Genomic DNA, 20542 nt, shown 5'->3' with positions numbered 1-20542 from the left:
CTACACCTCCACAACTTCATGTTATTGACATGTTGGTTGGGTAGGCTCTTACCGCTAACACAATGAACAAGATTAAATATGTTATCCGTCACCTGATCACTACAAACTAATGGACCGAAGAGGGTGTGGAACAATTTGTGGGTCTGTCCCTCTAGAGCTTTGCTTTGGAGATGGGATTTAAGAAAAACTAAGTCGTACACTTTGATCACAGTTCTGTTTTGCTGTGACTCATTTACCTTATTGTTGGCTTTGTTTCGCCTTTCGGCCGTCCGGGATACAGCCATGAACAATTGCTGATCCCATTCGGTTTGTTCACCTGTAGGAATATGGAAGTGTTCCATAACGGAGTTCCTGAGTGAATTGTTTGGCCCTAACTGGGGACCATTGTCTACTATGATTCTTTGGGGAAGTGAAAAATGTACAAAACATATATCAATGAGTTTCCTCACTATTAAATTCCATGCTTACTAACCGAGTAGGAATTGTTACACCCTGGCCACCATCACCCCCAGCGAGAATAGCACAGGCTAGTTTCCCGAGGGTTGCTCATAGGGCAGAATGGCATTCATCTCACTCTGTTGAGATTCCATTTGTTTACCCTTGGGTGTGTGACCTGGTTTGGTGAACCATTTTACCTCATCGAGTGCATTGAGTATGGCAACCATACCTCGTGGGCTGAAGTGAACCAGGTCGGGTCTCATGTTTTGACCGTAACCCATGGTTTCTTCGAACAGCGACATGTTCATTTCTTGGCCCTTGTGCACAAATTTCGATGAGGAATCCAGAACCCTTACATTGCTATTATCATCAAGGGATAATATTTTTGCAATTAGCGAGTCATACATGGCCCAGAACCTGTGTCGGTTCTCATTGGCTAACCTGGGAACTGGTGGAGGAGTCAGAACAATGACCTTCTGAGCACCTTTCCTCTTTAGGGTGTAAATGATATCCTGGAGGTTCCGGAACACCTGGTTGGTGTCCTTCCCTCGGAGCATATCATTTGTGGATATCATTAATAACACATTTTTATGAACACACTTTTCCCTTCTCAAAGCACTGAGCAACTGCGCTGAGGATTGTCCAGATATGCAAAGTCCGATGTGGTAATTACCATCACTGTCTCTTTGGACAGGATACCCGAATTTTCTTTGCGCAAGACGTGACAACATTGAATCACCCACTGCCTGATATTGATTTATCAGTGGAGTGTGCTTGCATGAATCTGAACATTGTGGGACAGGTTTAGGTTTGGCATCGCCCTTCCCCACGTCAGGACGTTGCCTACCTAGTTTCCCTGGTTGTGCACATTTGGATGCACCTCAGCGAGATGCTCGGAAGACCCGTGTGAGCTGGCGGAACTCTTACGCTGGGACGTTCCACCCTTTCTCCGGTCTACCTTTCTGTTTGGGTACTCCTTAGGCCGGGAGCCCCTCGCAGATTTGCACATGTGAGCGTCCTCCTTTTTGGATGAACCGCTCGCTTCACCCTGACCACGACTCACATAGGTTCGGTTAATGCGAGTCGTGGTTTTCCCGTAATTGGGTCGTGCTGGCCTTGCAACTTCCCTCTCAGGATATTGTGGCACTTGCACACTCTCATACCGAAGTATGGAGTTGGCCACCTCCTGAAGAGAGACGAAGGGAGCCAGGATTAACTGGTCCTTCAAGCTGCGCGGCAGCTGTTGCACAACATGGGTGAAAACCTGGTTGTCGGCGATTTCTGGCAACGCAAGCCTAATCATTTTGACTTGTCGCCAGAAATATTTGTGCACTGATCTGTGCTGGGATGGGTTGTACCTTTCGTTGAGAGCCTTCGCAAGGGAAGAAGCTCTCCACCCATCCCCTTGGAAATATGAGAGGAACTGCCTTTTGAAATCCGAGTAGGACTTGAACTTTCGTTCGTTCCTCTCGTACCACTGCCCTGCCTCGTCCCGTAGACAGAACGAGATTATTTGGAGGGCATCCGCCAAATCTACCTCCAGGAGAGTGAGATCTCTCTCAAACTCCTGCACAAAATCTGAGGCCAGCCTGTTCCCCTGCCCGTTAAAGGTTGGGAGCTGTTTGAGATCAGCAAACCTAACCCTAGGTTTGCTCTTGTTCCTCCTCCGATTCTTCCTCTTCCTTTGGCTGCGGACTTCGGCATCCGAGCTTTCGGAATTGGATTCCGGGGAGTTACCAAGTGGGTGGTACTTGTTAGGGGGAGACACATAGCCACTGCTCTGGTCAGAGCTTTCGTAACCCTTAGGTCTTCGTTTGGTTTTGTGCAAGGCATGGTAAACAGACACATTCCGTGCAGGTGAGACGGGCATGGTGGCTGACGTAAGTGGAAGGGCGGACTGAGTTATTCGTCTCTCCATCCCTTCCAGGCAAGCAAGAATCCTCATCAGGCTTGCATCGTCAGACCTTTGTTCTGCTGGCAGCTGCTCCTCACCAACCCTTTGTTGTGAGGAGGTGCGCTGCTCAGTGACTTGGCCCTCGGAAATGCATACATGCGAGCTGCGGCCTTCCGCCTGACAGTTCGGCATTTCCTTCCTCACTTGCTCGAGAACCCTGTTCTCGATCGTGACCATGTGGTCACTGCAAGTGAGCTCTCTGCATATGTTTTCTAGGGCATCTAACCTCCCTAGAATCTGAGCTGTGGTGGTCTGATTGTCACCGCCTTGCACTTCGCTAACGAGTTCCCTCAGTTCCGAAATTTGGCCTGACACTTGTGTAAAATCCCTACCTAATCTTAACTCTAGGTCATTACATTGGATCTCTATTTGGTTAATTCTATTGGTGTTGGTCGCTACTTGTTTAGTTAACAATTCTGAGGTCTTCGTGGTGGCATTGTGGATGGAGTCCAGTCTGGCCTGGAATTCCGTCCTTACGGCTTCAAGTTTCTTATTTACTTCAGCCGATGCCTTGGCAAATTCCCTACCCTGAACATCAATTTTCGCCTCAAGTTTCTGACCCTGTGCCTCAAGTTTCTGACCCTGCGCATCAAGTTTCTGACCCTGCGCATCAAGTTTCTGACCCTGCGCATCAAGTTTCTGACCCTGTGCTTCAAGTTTCTGACTAACATTTTCAGAGACTTTCGCTTGCTCCTGGAGCATTGCCACAATGAGGTCAAGTTGGGGGTTACTACTGGTACTTGCACTACCGTTGGGTGGGAACCCACGACCTGCTGGTCGTTCCAACGACCTTGATCTGGTATTCATATTTGGGGAGTGCCGGTACTGAGTCTCATAATCTTGCGATCCGCGCAAGAGACAAAAGACAAAGACATAAAGACAGACGATGGATTCGGGAGTTGAATGGCTTTGTCTACGCGGCTGGTCCAGGGATACGTGCCTCCAGGTTACGTTGCCGAACAATAGGATAGGTTAACCTAACCTACTCACCCACTTTGGGCTTGATTGAACCTATGAAACTACTCTGCTGTGCAACCTGGACGCACCCATCCCCATGCAGCTCTACGCTGTCCTCCAGTGACCATTAACATGGAGGATGTCCCCAGTAGACCAGCATCCATTCCGAGGAATGATTGCTGGTGTATCATAGGGACTTTCAGCCTAGTTATTCCGGAGCGAGTGGTACGCTTCCCGGACTTACCCGCCCAAATATGAATTGATAAATCAAGATGTTGGAAAGACACATTTAATATTCGGGGTACTAATACATTTTAACTATACACAAGCACTGCACAAACTTATAAGATTGTTTTTACAATTGGAACCAACAAAATGGGTAATAAAAACACTGTACTTACATATTCTGCATTCACCTTACCACACCTGGGCCTTGTTGCACATGTCACTCCAACTATAAATGGGGAGATTTTCTGAGAATTTACACGAAAAATATAGCGGTATCTTAAGACATATGGGTATTGTCTTGCAAATGAACGGTTTCAGGGAGCTATATCACAAAGGATGTGCCAATTAATTATGGATGTCTTTGGATACAAAGCATCATGGCTTCCTGGAGGCTCATTGTCCTCACCATGTGCTTTTGAGAATTTCAGAATTTTCATGGATATAGGTTCCATGCACTTTAAGACACTTCCAGTGCTGTAATTCGTTCATATTATACACTACAGGACTATTCCCAAGCCCTTATTGGATATTTCACACACTGGTGACACCATTGTCCTCTCTCCACTGGCCTACTCTGGCCCAAAACTTGGAGCGATGTTAACTGTACCAACTGTTAGCAAGAAGTGAAATCAAGATGGCTTCCTCACATGTTAAAAGCTATCACAGACTCATTGTCTGGTAGCCACGCCCATGAGGCCATCTGATTGGTCCACAGCACCTTGGGTTACTTGCCTTCATCAAGTACCTTGAGAAGCCCAATAGATGGCAGTCTAGTCAGGGCTAGTTCCACTGACTCTCACCAGATGGCTCTGGTGCTGTGAGACCGATTGTCTTTTGTCCAAAAACATCGATTTTTTGATGTTTCTGTGGTTTGTTTGCACATATAATTGTTACTTGGAGTTATTTTCAGGGAAAGCAAGTTATTTTGTGCTTGCACAAATATTATCCTGGAAATATCTGTATTAATAAAAAATTTGCATGAAAAGTAACATGTGCTCTCTGAATTCTACCTATCAACAAAAGGGATGTATTTTTGATAACCAATGAATTTTGGTCTGGGGCTTATTATTTACTTAATATTTTGATGTTTTATCATACTTTTACTAATTAGGCCTAATTTCTGTTAATCTTAACATATCTGGGAATGTCTATTCCTATTAATTTTACCTGAATTGAATTGGCCTTGTACTTTGGTTGGAGTGGAGTGCTGCCTGTATGTATTGGGGATGTATACCCAACCTTTGGTTGGTTATAGCAGAATCAAACTTGGGACTTAACTTTTGGAGGCAGAATCAAACTTGAGACATAACTTTTGGGGGCAGAAGAAAACTTGGGACTTAACTTTCGGGGGCAGAATCAAACTTGGAACTTAACTTTTGGGGGCAGAATCAAACTTGGAACTTAACTTTCGTTGGCGGAATCAAGTTGGGACTTTACTTTCAGGGGTGGAATCAAACTTGGGACTTAACTTTTGGAGGCAGAATCAGACTTGCGACTTAACTTTCAGGAGCAGAATCAAACTTGGGTCTCTGGGAGCCAGGATCGATAAGTTTTCCATCCTGTAAAAAGTCCAGAACTATTTTGCTAAATATCTTACATTTGCACACTCATAAGACATACTCTTCAATACTTTGCTACTCAGGTTCCAGGAGGTAAAGAAAAGTATCCTTTATTTTTAAATTTAGTAACCTGAAAATTTTGGGTGGAAGGGCCTCCTTTGCATCCTATGTGCGTAATGCCTGTGTGTCCCAACTTGGATGACGAGAAGTCGGGAAGATGAAATGTTAGCCTGAGGTTATTTAAATAGATATATTCAATAACGATGTGCCAAACACTTCAAACAGTGTTACATACATGACACTGCAGATGGTACAGCCATTGAAGCACATGAGAATGAGAGACACAGCTGTGCCCAAATGCAAAGTAGAGTTAAAACTACCTCTTCTTGATGGGAGGGCCTGTATGAGCAAAGCCTTGCACCAATGGTGTGCTTGATGGCACGAACCTTATTATTACCTTGTCCCAATCTCCTGCCACATGTCAAGAGGAGAAAAACAAAATGCATTCTGCAGGAATCTGGCTGTCACAAAGTGGACCAGGACATCGCCGTCTGCATGAGCAGACTACTATGACAGGGGTTTATAAGCTTACAAATCAGTTTTGGCAATAGTTTATTTGTTATCTTATAAGTAATGTGTTGAAAAACTTACTTACAGCCTGTGATAATCCTGATTTAATCATTTGATGAGAACCGTTGGGTACAGTTAAAATAATATATAAAATATAGCATTTACCATAATATGTATAAAGGAGTTGTACCTAGTATTTGTGTACATTTAAGAAGAATCGGTTCTACCATCAGCTGACATACATAATCATCGTGATTGTTATACTCTGGATCATGTGCTATGCAAATCCTAGATAATGCATCAGTCAGTTCTGCATGAGGAGTAAAAATAAAGTAAATTACTCCCCTGTGCTTTGCACCACACCATGAAGGCATGTAGGGTGTGTGGAGTTAGGGCCCCACACTTTCTTGATCATGGCTGATGGTGAAGGTGATGTGATCAGCACCATGCCCCTGGCCACCTTTACCCCCAGAGTTTCCTCCAGGTACCCACTTTATATGACGCTGGGTCAGCACTGGAACAGGTTGAACAGGTGGAAAAAATCCCGGTTCTCCCTTGCCAGGGATCGAACCCGGTTCCCTCGCATGGTAGTCAGACACACTAACGACTGAGCTGCAGCTGTTGAATGAGGAGTGTACCATTCTTCCAAATTGTACCTTCCACCTGTTGATTCTACTAATAGCCAGCAATCTATCCTGCAATAAGTGAGACAATGGCATCAAATCAGTAAATGCTGTGAAAGTAAGTCCAATGAGGTACTTGTGGAAATACTTCACACTACAAACTAGAGCAAGTGGCTTCTTTTCTAATTGACTTCAATTCATATTGACAAATGGCAAAGTAGAAACCATGTACACAATAGGTTTTGGGATTCCATTTGATAATAATAGCCCATGGCGCAACAACCCTTGGTGCCCAGGGCCTACTTACCAATTGCTGGCCTCAGTTCCACCTGTTATGACGAGACTAGGCTGATGAGGCTTCCCCGTTCCTATATGTCCACATGCACTCGCTCTACAATGTTCCCAACCCTAAACTCTAACTCAAAATTTTTGAACCCCTGTACTTTGGACACACCCGTCAAGCAATGCACGGTCACGCAACATTGCAATTGCTCTTGTGAACTTATACCATTAAAGCTTCAAGTTAAAAAAGAAAATCAACGTCGAACACTAAAAAAAAAAAAACAATTGACCAGCCAGTAAGAATGATCAGCCCTGTGATTGAATTTTAGATAACCCCTTGCCTGAACATTTAATTTAAATTCTCGCAAGCTCTAGGAAAAAACTAATCTTTACTGATAAATGAAATTCGAATACATAAAGAAGACCAAATATTTGACAACCGGGGGGGGGGGGGGGATGGGTGCTAGCTTACAGTATGCCCCAACCCAGAACAGCAGACTCGAACATGAGTTTCCCTTGCTGAAAAGGAAGTTCAGATTATTGCATATGAAATCAGGTGAACCATGTCACTAATTACACCAGAGATCTAGGTAACAAACGAAATCGCAATACTGTGGTGGTTTATGAGATATGAATTTCTTCAGATAAAGCGAAAGCAAAAAATTTAAATGTACCACAAATGACTCATCGTTTCACTTCTGAACTCAATGATAAATTGACACAAAATTAATGAGCAGAAAATTTACGTCTTGTTATTCACTCTTCATTGCCATTAGCAAACACAATCACAAATTCAAGAATATTTTGCAAAAAAGTTCCCTCCCCTTTTTACTTTCAGATATAACCTTTCAACGCTATTAATTTACATACCAATTGGGCCCAGAAATCAAATTTCAATATTTAGATATACTTATCTAACCACCACACTGAATGATTTTACAGCATAAAACAATCTACCACACATAGTAATTTCACATTACTGCAATATCTTATGAAACAATTATAATGACTCGTTTCCATACATCAGCATGACCCAGGTTAAAGAAACAAAGAAATCAGTTACCTTGCATGCATGCCACTGATTAAAAATACTCTTTACTGGTATAATTCTTTGTCACATGACTCCTATTAAACTGTACTTAATACACGTTATTCTTTATATGTGATGCATGTGCTACCTTTTCCTTGATCACGCAAATTTTACATCACGTTGTGTGATCGCAGCATGTAAGAATCGGTGCAACGTCAATTCTTACAACATGGCGTTGCGTCAACTTTCTTCTAGCACTAATATGAGAAATTCGAACTCAATCTTTAATCACATAATTCGGCGCGCATTGAGCTAGCTACGAACGGACATCGTACATAGTAGTACTACTAAAATTCGAACATAAAGTCTCTCGAGAGCACAAGTAATATTAAGCTTTGTACTTACGTACGTGTAGTGAGGGTCAGTTCAAGGTCATTACTCACTAGCGTAACTTTCATCACCCCCACACTCCGACGAAGTATCAACAAAGATAGTGTCAACGGAATCCATTCACTGACATTACATGTCCTAATATGGAGAAGTTATGCACTCTCACTCTTCCAAGTGCATTCCATCCCAGCCTTTTCTTGAACCGTTCTGCCGCCAAAAAAACAGCTGCTTGCTCCTTCCTTTCCGACCGCTCGACCACCTGCTTCCCCCTAAAAAACTGCCACTTCCTGCCTTGTGCGTTCAAAAACTCGCTCCTTCCCAAAGCTCATGTTCCATCCATTTTGCGAATGACTACACACGCATAAACACCAGTTATACATAAAGTTGAGTGTGTCTAGGATCTTAAAACTAGGTTTGAATACTGTAACAGGATCTCCCCCTTTCATAGAAAAAATATTATAATGCAAATCAAATTCAATTTTCCTGAAGTGTTTATTAGTATAGCATGAATTCTCGAACTTACCCCGCACACAAACGAAACTTGCCTTAGCCTCGAACCAGAGCGTATTTAGAGGCAAAAGCACTTCGCTCAATGTCTGTAACTGACACGAGAATAGCAAAGATTGAGAATATTCCAACATTAGGCATTCAAATGACCTTTAAATTATTATTTTGCAAGCAAAATAGATAATTGAAATTTAGAAAACAACTTAGGTGACAACTATTGAGGATTTGATGAATTAGGGTGGAGATCGCTTCAAGCTGAATTCGTATGCCATCTATCGTGACTTTCCGCAACCAAATCAACTTTTCATTCTTATTACGCAAGCATACATTGCTATATGCTATCATTTAATCGAATTTTGTTAATATACAAATAACATTGCCAAATATTAAGAGATTATGACTAATACGTCATACTGTTGAAGTGGGATATCATCCAACCAGTTACGGGTGATGTGTAGTCAGCACGATGAACCCCCAGTTGTAGGTTTCCATGAACTGGTTACACTGCTCATTCGTAGCTACCCAATTACCTCACGATGGTAGGTGGCCACCGGTCCCATACTCAGGCTGCAATTTCAAGAGAAAAGTTTGTTACGCTACCCCCAGGAGACTTGAACCTGCACACGTCCTGTAGCCGAAGCCCAAAGCATGATGCCTTAGACCACATGGTGCATGACTTTGGATTCCATTTACTTTGTGTATAATGGCTGCACTCCTATCTAACAGTGAAGCAGCCGGCATCAAGTACAAGTGTCATGAAAGATCATAAACCATACACACTAAATCCTTTGATAGCATATCTTAAACATTCAGAAATTTCTATGCACCTTGGAATTTCACAACCCTGACCTTTGTTGTAGTAGTAATACTAGCAATGTATTATTCTTCACTCCACAATATTCTAAGTGTATCCATCTGTCTCTCTGCAGGTATGGAAATTATTTTCTTTTTATGAAATTGACCCTTGGAGCAATGTTACGTTCATCAGAACAGTAAAATATGCAATTTTCATCTTGGGTGCAACAGTTTGGTGTGGCTGCATTCTTTACCTCAGGGCATGTTTCTTTCAGTAAGTTTTACATTTCAAGGTACTGTATAATGGCATTCATAAATATCAGTCTATTTGTGTGTATTCATATCCCACACTTCAGATACAATAGCTGAGAAATTTTAGATTAAACTTTTACGAAGTTTTCAGACAGAAGGAATGCATGACAGGTGATAAGCGACACTTGTCACTTGGAAACCAATCTTCGGAAACAAATGCTTCCTTTTGTACATGTAGAAGTAGGCTGTGTCCAAAAAGTCCATAATGCAGGCTCGAAGTACGGTCTTGTCAGAAGTGACATCACTTAGTGTAGTTCGAAAGGGCCAATTAATCTAGCATTCGAGACTGCACCATGCAGGACTCGACAATGCTGTCTTCTGTACTTCACTAGGGACTACCGATTGCCGTCTTTACTGTACTCATTAGCTTGTTATTCACTTTGAAATAATTGAAATCAAAAGTCAGCAAGTTGGTTGCAGTTCTTCTATTGTGTGAGGAAATGCAAATACTGTGTGTCCGTAAAAGAATGGTGGGGTTTTAAACAGTCATAGTTTTGGAACAAAGCATGGTAGAGAAATGAACGATACGTCAAAGCAAAGAGAAGCTCTCCAAGTTTCTTACCTGTTCAGTAGACTTTGATGTGTGATCCCTTAGTTGCCCTGCAGACGTCAAGACGATATTCAGTCTCTTCCCAAAAACGGCAGAGAACATCCGGCATGATAGACGAAACAGCTTCAGTGATCCTTGCTTTTAAATGGTCCAGATTTTGAAATTAACAGGAAAACACTTATGTTTTGACATAACCCCACTAGAAATCCATGGGTGTAAGGTCTGGAGACCGTGGGGGCAAGGCAATCCACCCTCCTCGTCCGACCCATTGCTGATGAAATATGGAGGAGCACCGTCTAACTGGAAAATTGAATTCTCTGGTTTTTGGGGCACTGCATACCCTTGTAACATATCCAGGAAGGTGGTCCCCGTTTATGTTTGTTCAGCAAACACACATTGAACCTTCCACTGCACCGCAAGCATGATGACTCAGTAGCGAGGAGGACTAACGAGCTTGTGCAGCTTGCATGTCCTTGAAACACAACGTGCATGCGCTACCCCTCGTGCCTGTAGGTGTCAGCACGTAAGCTTTCGCATACATAAACTTGGAGATTTTCTCTTTGCTTTGACGTATTGTTCATCTTTCTACCATGCTTTGTTCCAAAACCATGACGGTTTAAAACCCCACCACTGTATAAGAACGTTTTAAAATGCTATGTGATTTCTATGGTGAAAAACAAGTGATTATAATGCGGGCTATACATGAGACCATATTAGGTGCTGCAGTCGAAGTGAAATTTGAAAGATTTCTGCTTCCAGTCCAAGACTTCGAGACTGCTCGCTTCAAGTATGGTCTTGCAACTTTCAGACATGGCCGTAGTTCAAAACACACATTTTTTTCTTTTTTAGGTTGGCCATTTTTGTTTCATGGCTTCCGACACTTTTGGCCTTTGCAGACAGTTGCAAGATATTTGATAACTCGGCTAAGAAAAATGATAGAAAGCTGGGGTACAAAACATTGATTTCAGTACATTTCAAGATACATTTTATCTCCTGTGTGTTTTTTAATCATCTCTAATGAAAATGGGTGAAATTTAGGACCAAACTGGTACTCACTTTTCAACTAAAATTAAAGTTTAGGATTTTTTTTTAGCGTAAGTACTGTAATATCAGAGCTATAATTTTAGATGGAAGATACGCATCCAAAGTTTTAATATTAACAAATTTTTATATTATGAAAACACAATAAAAATATCAAATTAAAGGTCACTACTTACGATATTGTGAGTCTCCTTCTTTGAAACTGGTACGTTTCGGATGTACAACCGCCTCCTTCTTCAGGCAATTTTAGGCATGTGTCGCTACCATGCCGTGTCAAGTTTATCTTTTAAGGAAAAGGTTCTTGCGGGTTGGAATGGAGGTAGAAAATTTGATAAAACTTGTTCCTATTTAAAAAATATATCCTTACCCTTTGTCATTATACACTAAAATTTACAAAAACAGGTTGAAACTGATGAAAACTATAATATCAAAACCTCCTGCCAAACATGCTGTCATCAGCTGATGCTCCCGTGTCGAATGCAGGAAGCTGACACAGGCTATTACCTTTCAGCTGTCTACTCCTCCCTTCATCTACGTCATTTCCAGATCGAATTCACGTATTTCCTGTGCAGCCCGGATTACTTCCGGGGTTACCTGGAAGCCTATTTTATTTCTTTTTTTGCAGTTTTCCCATCGTTTAAACATGTTAATCCAAATATCGTCGAGATTTCCATCTTCCCTATTCAGTTTATTATTCCTATCTTTACATATGTTGGCTGCTTCATATACATTCCTATTAATGGTATCCCTTTCCCTTCTAATAACTCCTCTCTTCTTAATTTTGTGTGAATTCTCCAGAATGTGCTCTGATAGACCAGTTCTAGGAATTGCATCGCTGATATCTTTATCATGCTCCTTCCATCTAATTTTCGCACTTCTTCCCATTTGCCCGATATATTCTTTGTCACATCACACCTAATGCTATACACCCCTTTCTCATCTTCTTCTTTGACTTTTTCCATTCCTGCTCTTTTATACTCAGAGAAGTGCTTCTCAATGTTCCGCGGGGCTCTCATTCCGCATTTGATATATACCCTTTTAATACTTTTTCGATTTTTTCTGAAACATTTTTGAAGTATGGAATTCCCGTGAACTTACATGCCTTTTAATCTTCCCCTCCTTCATTCCCTTTTGTTTCATTCTTCCCAAAGTTCCCTCTTTTTTTCTTTTTTGCAGATTTTATAGGCACACCTTCTTATTATCCTCATTTCATTGCCTCTATACCCATCCCTGTTCTCATGATCCATTCTTTCTCTTTTATGAGTTCTTTTTGATTACAGAGCCTATTGGCTCTAATGTAAAAGTTCAGAAAAACATTATTTTTCATTCTTCTTGCATGTTCTGATTCTTTCTTAATATATATATTCCCTGCTAGAGTGCGCGTCAAATCTCCTGCATATGGCCTTGAACTGCTGAACAGCAGCAGCGAATCACGGACGTGCAGCGTTGCCTAGTTCAGAACCTGTTTCACCTCGCTACTAAATCGTGTACCTGGCGCTCGGATATAAATAGATTATTTCAAGTGTCAGTAGTTCAACAGATGGAAAGATAATGAATTTGCGAGTATGTACGAAAAACAAGCGTGATTGTAGCTTATACCGTTCCCTCTGTAGAAGCAATGTTATTATAAACGTATTTGCATTGTATCGTTTTTGTTCTCCCTTCGTTCCTGTCGCATTCCGAAACTTTCCGATTAGCGAAGGGAACAGGGCACGTTCGTTCCCAGTGATGGCAGAAGAAGTTGACGAAGAGGATACCGTCATTGTTCGTTTTTTTTTTTCATGTGTTTAGTGGGTGTGTGCAGCATGTCGTTGAGTAAACCAAGTGGTAGTGATGGCGAGAGAAGAGGGAAAAATACAGTGTTGTACGAAGCCAGGCACGACAGGTGATTTTTCAGGTGTACATTTAAAAAAAAAAAAAAAGTGTTCGAGTGACGAACAAAGAAGTAAAATTGACTTTAAGAAGTGCCAGGATCTAACAGCTCAAGCGTGTGGTGTGAATCAAGCTACCGTTTCTCGGATATGTTCGGGGGCAAAACAATGTGGATCGGGGCCTGCTCCAATGTTTCAATAACCTAGACTAGAAAGCACATTAACATACCGAAAAGAACGACAAATTTAGATGACTTTGAAAAAAGACGTAGTTCGTAGAACAGTCTTTGAAATTTACGATCGTGGCGAATTTTCTACTACCAAAAAGATAACGTACTCTTTACGGGACAAAATATCTTACAAAGATATATTGAGAATATTGAAAGAATTATGCAGTCCCTAATCAGGTATGTTCTTTTCTCCCATTATGTTTATTATATGTTATATTATCTAATGTCCCGTGCTCTCCGTGACAAGGCGTTTCGCTCGACCACGCTGTCTCTTTCCGTGTGAGATTTCGACATGGCACCGCTGCAGTGCGCTGCTATTGGCTATCGCCATATGCAGGAGATTTGACGCGCACTATAGTGCCTTGTGAAACACTCCATTTCTAATTTTCCCTTTGTTGCTAATAATTCCGAGGTCCAAAACGTTTATTTCCCCGTTACTCATTTCTTCTTTGGTGTACTTGATATGATCTTCCTGCTCCCCCAAAATATTATACATTCTATTTAACCCTTTTTCCTCACCTATTATTAGTATGTCGACAACATATCTTCCGAAAAATTTGATCTCATTATCCATTAGTCCTAAGGCTGCTTTTTCTATATAATGCAGAAAGATGCTGGAGATAATCTCAGATACCAGGTTTCCCATGTCTAGCCCTTCCTTCTGTAAATGAATTTCATTGTTAAAACCAAAATAGTTGTACCCTGTGACTAATTGAAACCATCTTACAAATTTCCAAGCTATTATTACGTCCACCCCTTTTTCCATAAGCCATCTTTGTAGGCAATCCGCTCTGGGGACACTAGGGTATAGGTTTACAATGTCAAAGCTCATAATTTTATCTTGGGGTGTGATTATCAATTTCTCAATCTCTTTCTTAACCTCCCATGAATTTCTGACGCTGTGTTCTGTTTCTTCCCCCCACTTCCCTGATTTGCTTGACCAAAGTTTTAGCCAGGAAATATCCTGGATGTGTGTACATTGGTATAATTGGTCTTAGGGGAGGGGGGTTGCTTCCGTATGGATTTTGGGAATCCCGAATGCAATTGGGATACTGCCTTTCTTACTATTTTCAATTAATTTCTTTTCTGTAGATGTAGCCAATGTTATACTTGTATCAACTGGGGATGTGATGAAGCTGAAAATTTACCGATGCCGATGTACTCACCGATAATTTTTGGAACTGATACCGATGCCGATATTTAACCAATTCCGATACATAAGATTATTAAACAGAAATGGGAGGTATGTACATTTCTATTGCATATCATATGTATATACATATATATTCTCAAGAGATGCGAATGCACATTTGCATCTACAAAAGGTTATGTGAACCTAGAGATTTAACATTAGTACACAAGAAGTTCTTTGTTTGCCAGATTCAACTTCAGAAATACGAGATTTGGAAGCACTTCAGGAAGTAACCTACTTCTTCTCTTATCGCAAATCTGTTCAGCAACACTGAACACTCAATCACTGAATACTGATGCAGCAGGTATGCCCAGGTATTTTCTCAGGACTTGCTTCAAGTTTGAATACTCATTTTTGAATTTCCAATACAACAGCAGATCCTGGTTCAGCAATGTACTGTTTTATTTCCGATTTATAGTTAGGTTGATCCTCTGAATGAGAGTTTGCAATAATTTTATTGCAAAAACTCTACAATGATGAAGAATCATAACCAAATTTTCAATAAATCTTACAAAACAAAAATATAAAACTTATTAGAAGGTAAAACTATAGTATAATCTGTACCGGTTTAAATATCGGATTTTTGCCGATGCCAATATGTCAATTTCTGATGATTTTCATACATCTGTAATTGGCTTCGGCACATCCCTAGTATCAACCCTTTCCTAATCTCCCTTTTAATTTTATTTATTGGGTTATCTTTGATCTTTACGAAGTCTTTGCAACAAAAACATTCCTCCATTTTTCTTTCATAAGTATCTTTGCCTGTCACTACCATTTTGTTGTCCTTGTCAGATCGGATCAAGTACACCTTCTTGTCTTTCACATTCTTTATCTTTGTCATGTTTTTCCTATGTTCGTTTTCCCCTTTATCCCTTGTGCCCTCATTATTCCCTGTTTTCCCCAAAATTCTCTTTTCTGACCCTTTCTTCTATAATATCGTGAATTTTCCCTTTGGCTTCGGCCCTATCTTCCATGTCATCATTCGTCATCCCAGCTCTTTCAGCCGCAATTATAAACTCCTCTTTTTCAATGTGTTCATTTCCTATCACGAACTTTTGCCCTTTTTCTAAAATCTCCACGAGATCATCTGGAATCGCATGTTCTGTTAAGTTTACCACAATTCCCTCCCTCTTCCCTCTTGTTTCCCTCTCTTTCATTTTTCTTCCTTTCCCGATCCCTCATTTTTCCCAGTTTGTTTCATATTCTTTTCTTGTTTAATTCGTTAGCCCTTTTCACACATTTGGAGTGCCTCTCTTCAATCAGATTCCCATCCCATCCAGCAATCTGCCCAGCTCCAGGTGCATACATAAGCATTTTTTATTAAGTTGCTCCACCTCCCCGTAAGCCTCCCTAATACATTTACACAACATTCTCAACTGTAAATTTCTTTTGTTCAGCCCCTTTGTTACTTATTGGTTTATACCCCCACTTTATAAATATTTTATTTTCCTGTAGTTTACAGTTATTACAAGCATAAGAAAACAGTTTTTCATTGTGATGTTATGCTTGTAATAACCGTAAACTACAGAAAAATAATTCTACAATGCAAGCAATGCGTACATACAAGAAAAACACTTTAGAAAGTTTGGGATAACCCCCAACCTCCTCCATTCTTTAAGGAACCAGATGCTATTGATTGTGTTGTTCAACCTAATCCTTGACTTTTGAGAAGTTCGCACTTTTTCCCCCGTATCGGTGTTTAGTTTCATAATTTGTTTTCCGCGAATTACTCACAGTTGACAAATATTAAAAAATATTTCTATTATGAAAATGCAATAAAAATATCAAATAAAAGGTCACTACTTACAATATTGTGAGTTTCCTTCTTTGAAACTGCTACGTTTCGGAGGTACAACCGCCTCCTTCTTCAGGCAATTTTAGCAGAAAATATTTGAGCTCTGTTACTTGTTTCCTCTTTTAGTCATAGGTCTTTTTGAAAATTATCGTTTTCCATTTTTTTCAAAATTTGACCCCCAATATCTCTGGTTGGCATTAAAAATTTGATATTCACAGCATAAAGAGTACTCGGTGAAGGGTGCCTGTAAAAAAAAATTGAGTTTGATATTCCATGGATAACAAAGTTACAACAGCCAAATATATACTGCTGGATAAAGAAAACCGGACACTTTAATATTTGACATCTGAATTGCAATGACAGCTTGCAGGTATATTACAGAATGTTTGTCAGATCATGTAGTACCATATGCACCATTCATAGACTCGTACTTTGTTTATGCATTTGTACTTAATTCAGTTTCTGCAATATTTAGTTAGCCTTCGAATCAGAGCTTTTATCAACCTATTGCGTTATCACAAAAAATGCAAGTGTCCGGTTTATTTTGTCCAGCAGTGTATATTAGATACAAATAAAGAAACCTCTTCCTTACACACCTATTCATTCATAATGGTTAGTAACGGGCTTACTATGCTACTCACAAGGTGTGACTAATACAATACAATAATTCTATTAATTAATTTATTAAAACGTAAATTTTTTTGGCCCATACGAGCTCATGAACTTGTGGAGACATTCCAATTTGTTTAAAGTTTATTGTATCATGCACCCTTGACAAGAAGCGAAGTATAAAACTTGAATATCTCTTCATACAGGTTGTGCTCGGTAGATACATGGTTTTCAACACTGATGAATTCCGAGATTGACCTAAAGGACATCGATCCTTGTTTCACTCACCCTTTCACGGTTTCCGTCTACTTTTCCTCGCTTTTGCTGTCCACGACAGGATATGGTGATCTTTTGCCCGAGAACAAGGAGGATATAATTTTAGCATGTCTGGAAGTGGTGTTTGGCATCATACTGTATAGCTATTGCGTTGCAGAGTTTTCTGCAACGTTGAATTTATACAGAGGTTCTGAGTAAGTTGAGAATGTATACATTAAGATTTACTTACTATAAGTTTGTAGAGACTGGCCGTGGGAGCTCTATCTGCTAGTCATCTTTGAGAGGTTTATGCGCTAAATCATATAACTATCTTAGTTGCAATGTGCACATTTTAGAAAAATATTGGCTGTCCTGTACAATGCTACCATTGGCATCACCAGAAAATTTTGTAAGGGGGTCGGGCCAAAGATAAAACTTGAATAGTAGAAATAATGGTAATTATAAAATAATATCTATTGTAAACTAATAAAAATAAACACTTTTATTGCAATTATTATTATTATAGCCTTGGGGAGAGACTTCTTGATCCACCACGTGACTAATTGTCCAGTACAACTTTTTTTATTTATTTATTTACATTTTGTAAAGTTAGTGTACTGAAATGCATAGTTATTCAATTTTGTTATTAACTTGTCCTCTTAATCAACAATCCCTCATAAGATCCATTCTCACTTTTACGAATTAAATTGTCGGTGTTTCTTTTTCCGTTCACTGTTTCAGAATGTGGCAGGTGGCTGTTCGGAAGTGTTACTGGACGTTTTTGAACATTTTAATGATCCGCAACAATAAGCGACACGATAAACATTTTTTTAAAAGTATTTCGTAGTATTGCTTCCCTTCGGATACTCAGTTGTGGTCTGGTAGTGAGTGAATCGCATGCATTAGAAGAGTACGGTCTTAACAGGTTTTCTGTTTTCGCATCCAATGAAAATGAGTACAGCAAAGAAAAAACTGTAAGGGGCAGAAAATAGAAAAAGCCAGAAGGAATGGGAAAAGGCTACCTTGCGTCAGTCTACTTTCATGAATAATTTTCTGAAATGTTCGAAATCAGGTGAGTTATTGAAATCATTGAAAAACGGCCTACTTCTAGCGAATCATTTTTGTACACTTTTCCCGAATATTATCATAGTGAAAAAAAATTTGCGATTCGAGTTTCGAAACTAGAGATATTGACACTTGAATTTTGGATAACATTAATTATGTCAGGTTTATTGTTGTTTTTGTGTTTGCTTCTCTCCTGGGTTTTTCTTTTGAAATCACAATAAAATATTGCTGCAAGAATTGGACATTGCTTGGTTTGATTGATTGATTTGCTTTATTTTACTTCGCTTCTTCTGCCACTTTTGGCTAATTTGCGAAGATGAGGATGAGTGATGATATGATGAAATTGATGAATGGACTCTCACAAACAATCATGCCCAGGCCAGGATTCGAACCCGGGACCCCTGGCGTTGTAGTGCGATGTGCTAACCACTCTGCCACGAGGGCCAGCAGGGCATTTCTTGGTAAAACTACATATAGTATTAGGTACGGCTAACAACAACAAAATGAAACGTGAGTTATTTAACCAACCTTTCATCCGTGAAGTTAAGTTATTGAAGGACAATGAGAACACTCAACATTTCGCCCCTGAGGAAAAAAGTTAACCAAAACATACGTTTTGAGCGAGTATTTGAGTGAAGTAGTCATACCTAATTCTATAGTTTCACCCATTTCTCATACTTCTGGTCATCTTAATCATTATAAAAGCAAGAAACAAATTCTCTTTTATCGACCCCCAAAGAAAAGAAAATATTAAGATAAGACATGTAATTATATTGTTCAGAACTCTGAAGTTCTCAATTTCGTCTTTGTGGCTTCTTTTTTTTTTATGTTGGTATGTATACTTAGCACTAAAAATCTTAATTTTCAAGGTTAACACGGTAGCTAATAGGGAAGATGTTTGCAAAAATTATTATGCATTTCTTTAACTTTTCTTCTCAGGGGCAACAAGTCACGTGTTTTGATCCTCTCAATAACTTAAGGTTACGTGCATTTTGTATTTTGTTTAACCAGACACAAAATCTGTGATATAGAGCCCGTTCGAAAGTTACACGAGTTTAACACATTAAACAAGTTATGGTAACTGGCTGTCCCATAAGTGCTTCCATGCGTTTCATGAGTTTCATTATGCTGTCCCAAAAATCGCATTCCATGCGTTTCGAGCAAGAACGAGATTCACCAAATGCACAGGCAAGGAGGCTGGTTTGTTCGGTGAGAATAGTCTGCTGCCTGCAGACAACGCACGCGCTGATGGATTCAAACTGCACTAGTTTGGAATATGTATTATAATTTTAACAGATAGCGTATGAAGCAACATGCACAAGATGAATATGTCTTAACTGTTTTTAGAATGTGATGAAAATGAGTAACAGTGTCCACAGTAGAGTTTATTTTTGCGATAAGGACATTCCTTCCGCTGGACACCATGTGGAAACTTTCTCTAAACAAAATGCTGCACCTGTGCTTTCGCCTAGTGTGTCCCATAAGTCTGTAGAATAACTGGTTTCACCAGATTCACAAGCCCAGTTATTTTCGTTGAATGCGTTCATTTCGTTAAGACTTTCGGAACACACATATGACGAACATCGAGACACGAGACCTTGATTTGGAATTTAGCATTTAAATGTCTGATTTTCTTATATTATTGTTGAAGCGAGTAAGTGAAATGCCCATTTTAATTAAACACACCATTGGGCAGAGAGGCATTAATTATATTATTTAATTATTAAATATCAATAACTAAATGTTAATAGTTTTGTTAGAAGCATATAGAAATATTCCTATATAATATGGGATCCTTTTTACTAGTGCAGTATATTCCAAAAAGTTCTTACGTTAATTATACTGTATTATTAAACTTATAAAAATATCGTCATACAGATACTACATATAAAATTACTAGAAAAAAAATTAGTGTAATACATTCTACTAGAAGATAAATCCCCGAGCAAATTTTATTGTAGAAAATTATCAATGGATCAACAGAAAAGCAGGAAATTTTAAATTTATTGAAATTCAGTGTGAACAAATATAGGTTACGCGGTTGGTAATTGGTAAAGGTATTGTAATATATAAAAGAAGGTGTGAAACTGTGTAATCGATTTTCATTCTGTATAAGTACAGGCGGAGCACTGTTTTTCTTATCATACCCCTTGTTCACGAATCCTGAAACCGCCAGTAGTATTCTCCATTGCAGAAATTTTGTCAGTGTAAAAATTAAACAATTTTCTTGAGGGCTTGTATAATCAGAAGGGCCAGAGAAAATATTTGTGGTTCACCTTTGACCGT

General features: G+C 39.7%; 1 protein-coding gene across 1 annotated transcript in view; it reads left to right on the top strand.

Annotated features, from left to right (window-relative positions):
* LOC146005024 (uncharacterized) overlaps window positions 1-20542 on the top strand; it is a 142096-nt gene that overhangs the window by 29332 nt on the left and 92222 nt on the right. The window contains exons 12-13 of the mRNA XM_083144158.1: window positions 9468-9607; window positions 17143-17406. Coding sequence (XP_083000284.1) covers window positions 9468-9607; window positions 17143-17406 — 404 coding nt within the window. The remainder of the gene's footprint in view (window positions 1-9467; window positions 9608-17142; window positions 17407-20542) is intronic.

This window comes from Lepisma saccharinum, chromosome 22 (assembly GCF_977018435.1).
Source record: "Lepisma saccharinum chromosome 22, izLepSacc3.1, whole genome shotgun sequence".
Lineage (NCBI taxonomy): Eukaryota > Metazoa > Arthropoda > Insecta > Zygentoma > Lepismatidae > Lepisma > Lepisma saccharinum.
Note: the sequence above shows the minus strand (reverse complement) of the source record. Positions and strands in the feature narration are given on the sequence as shown.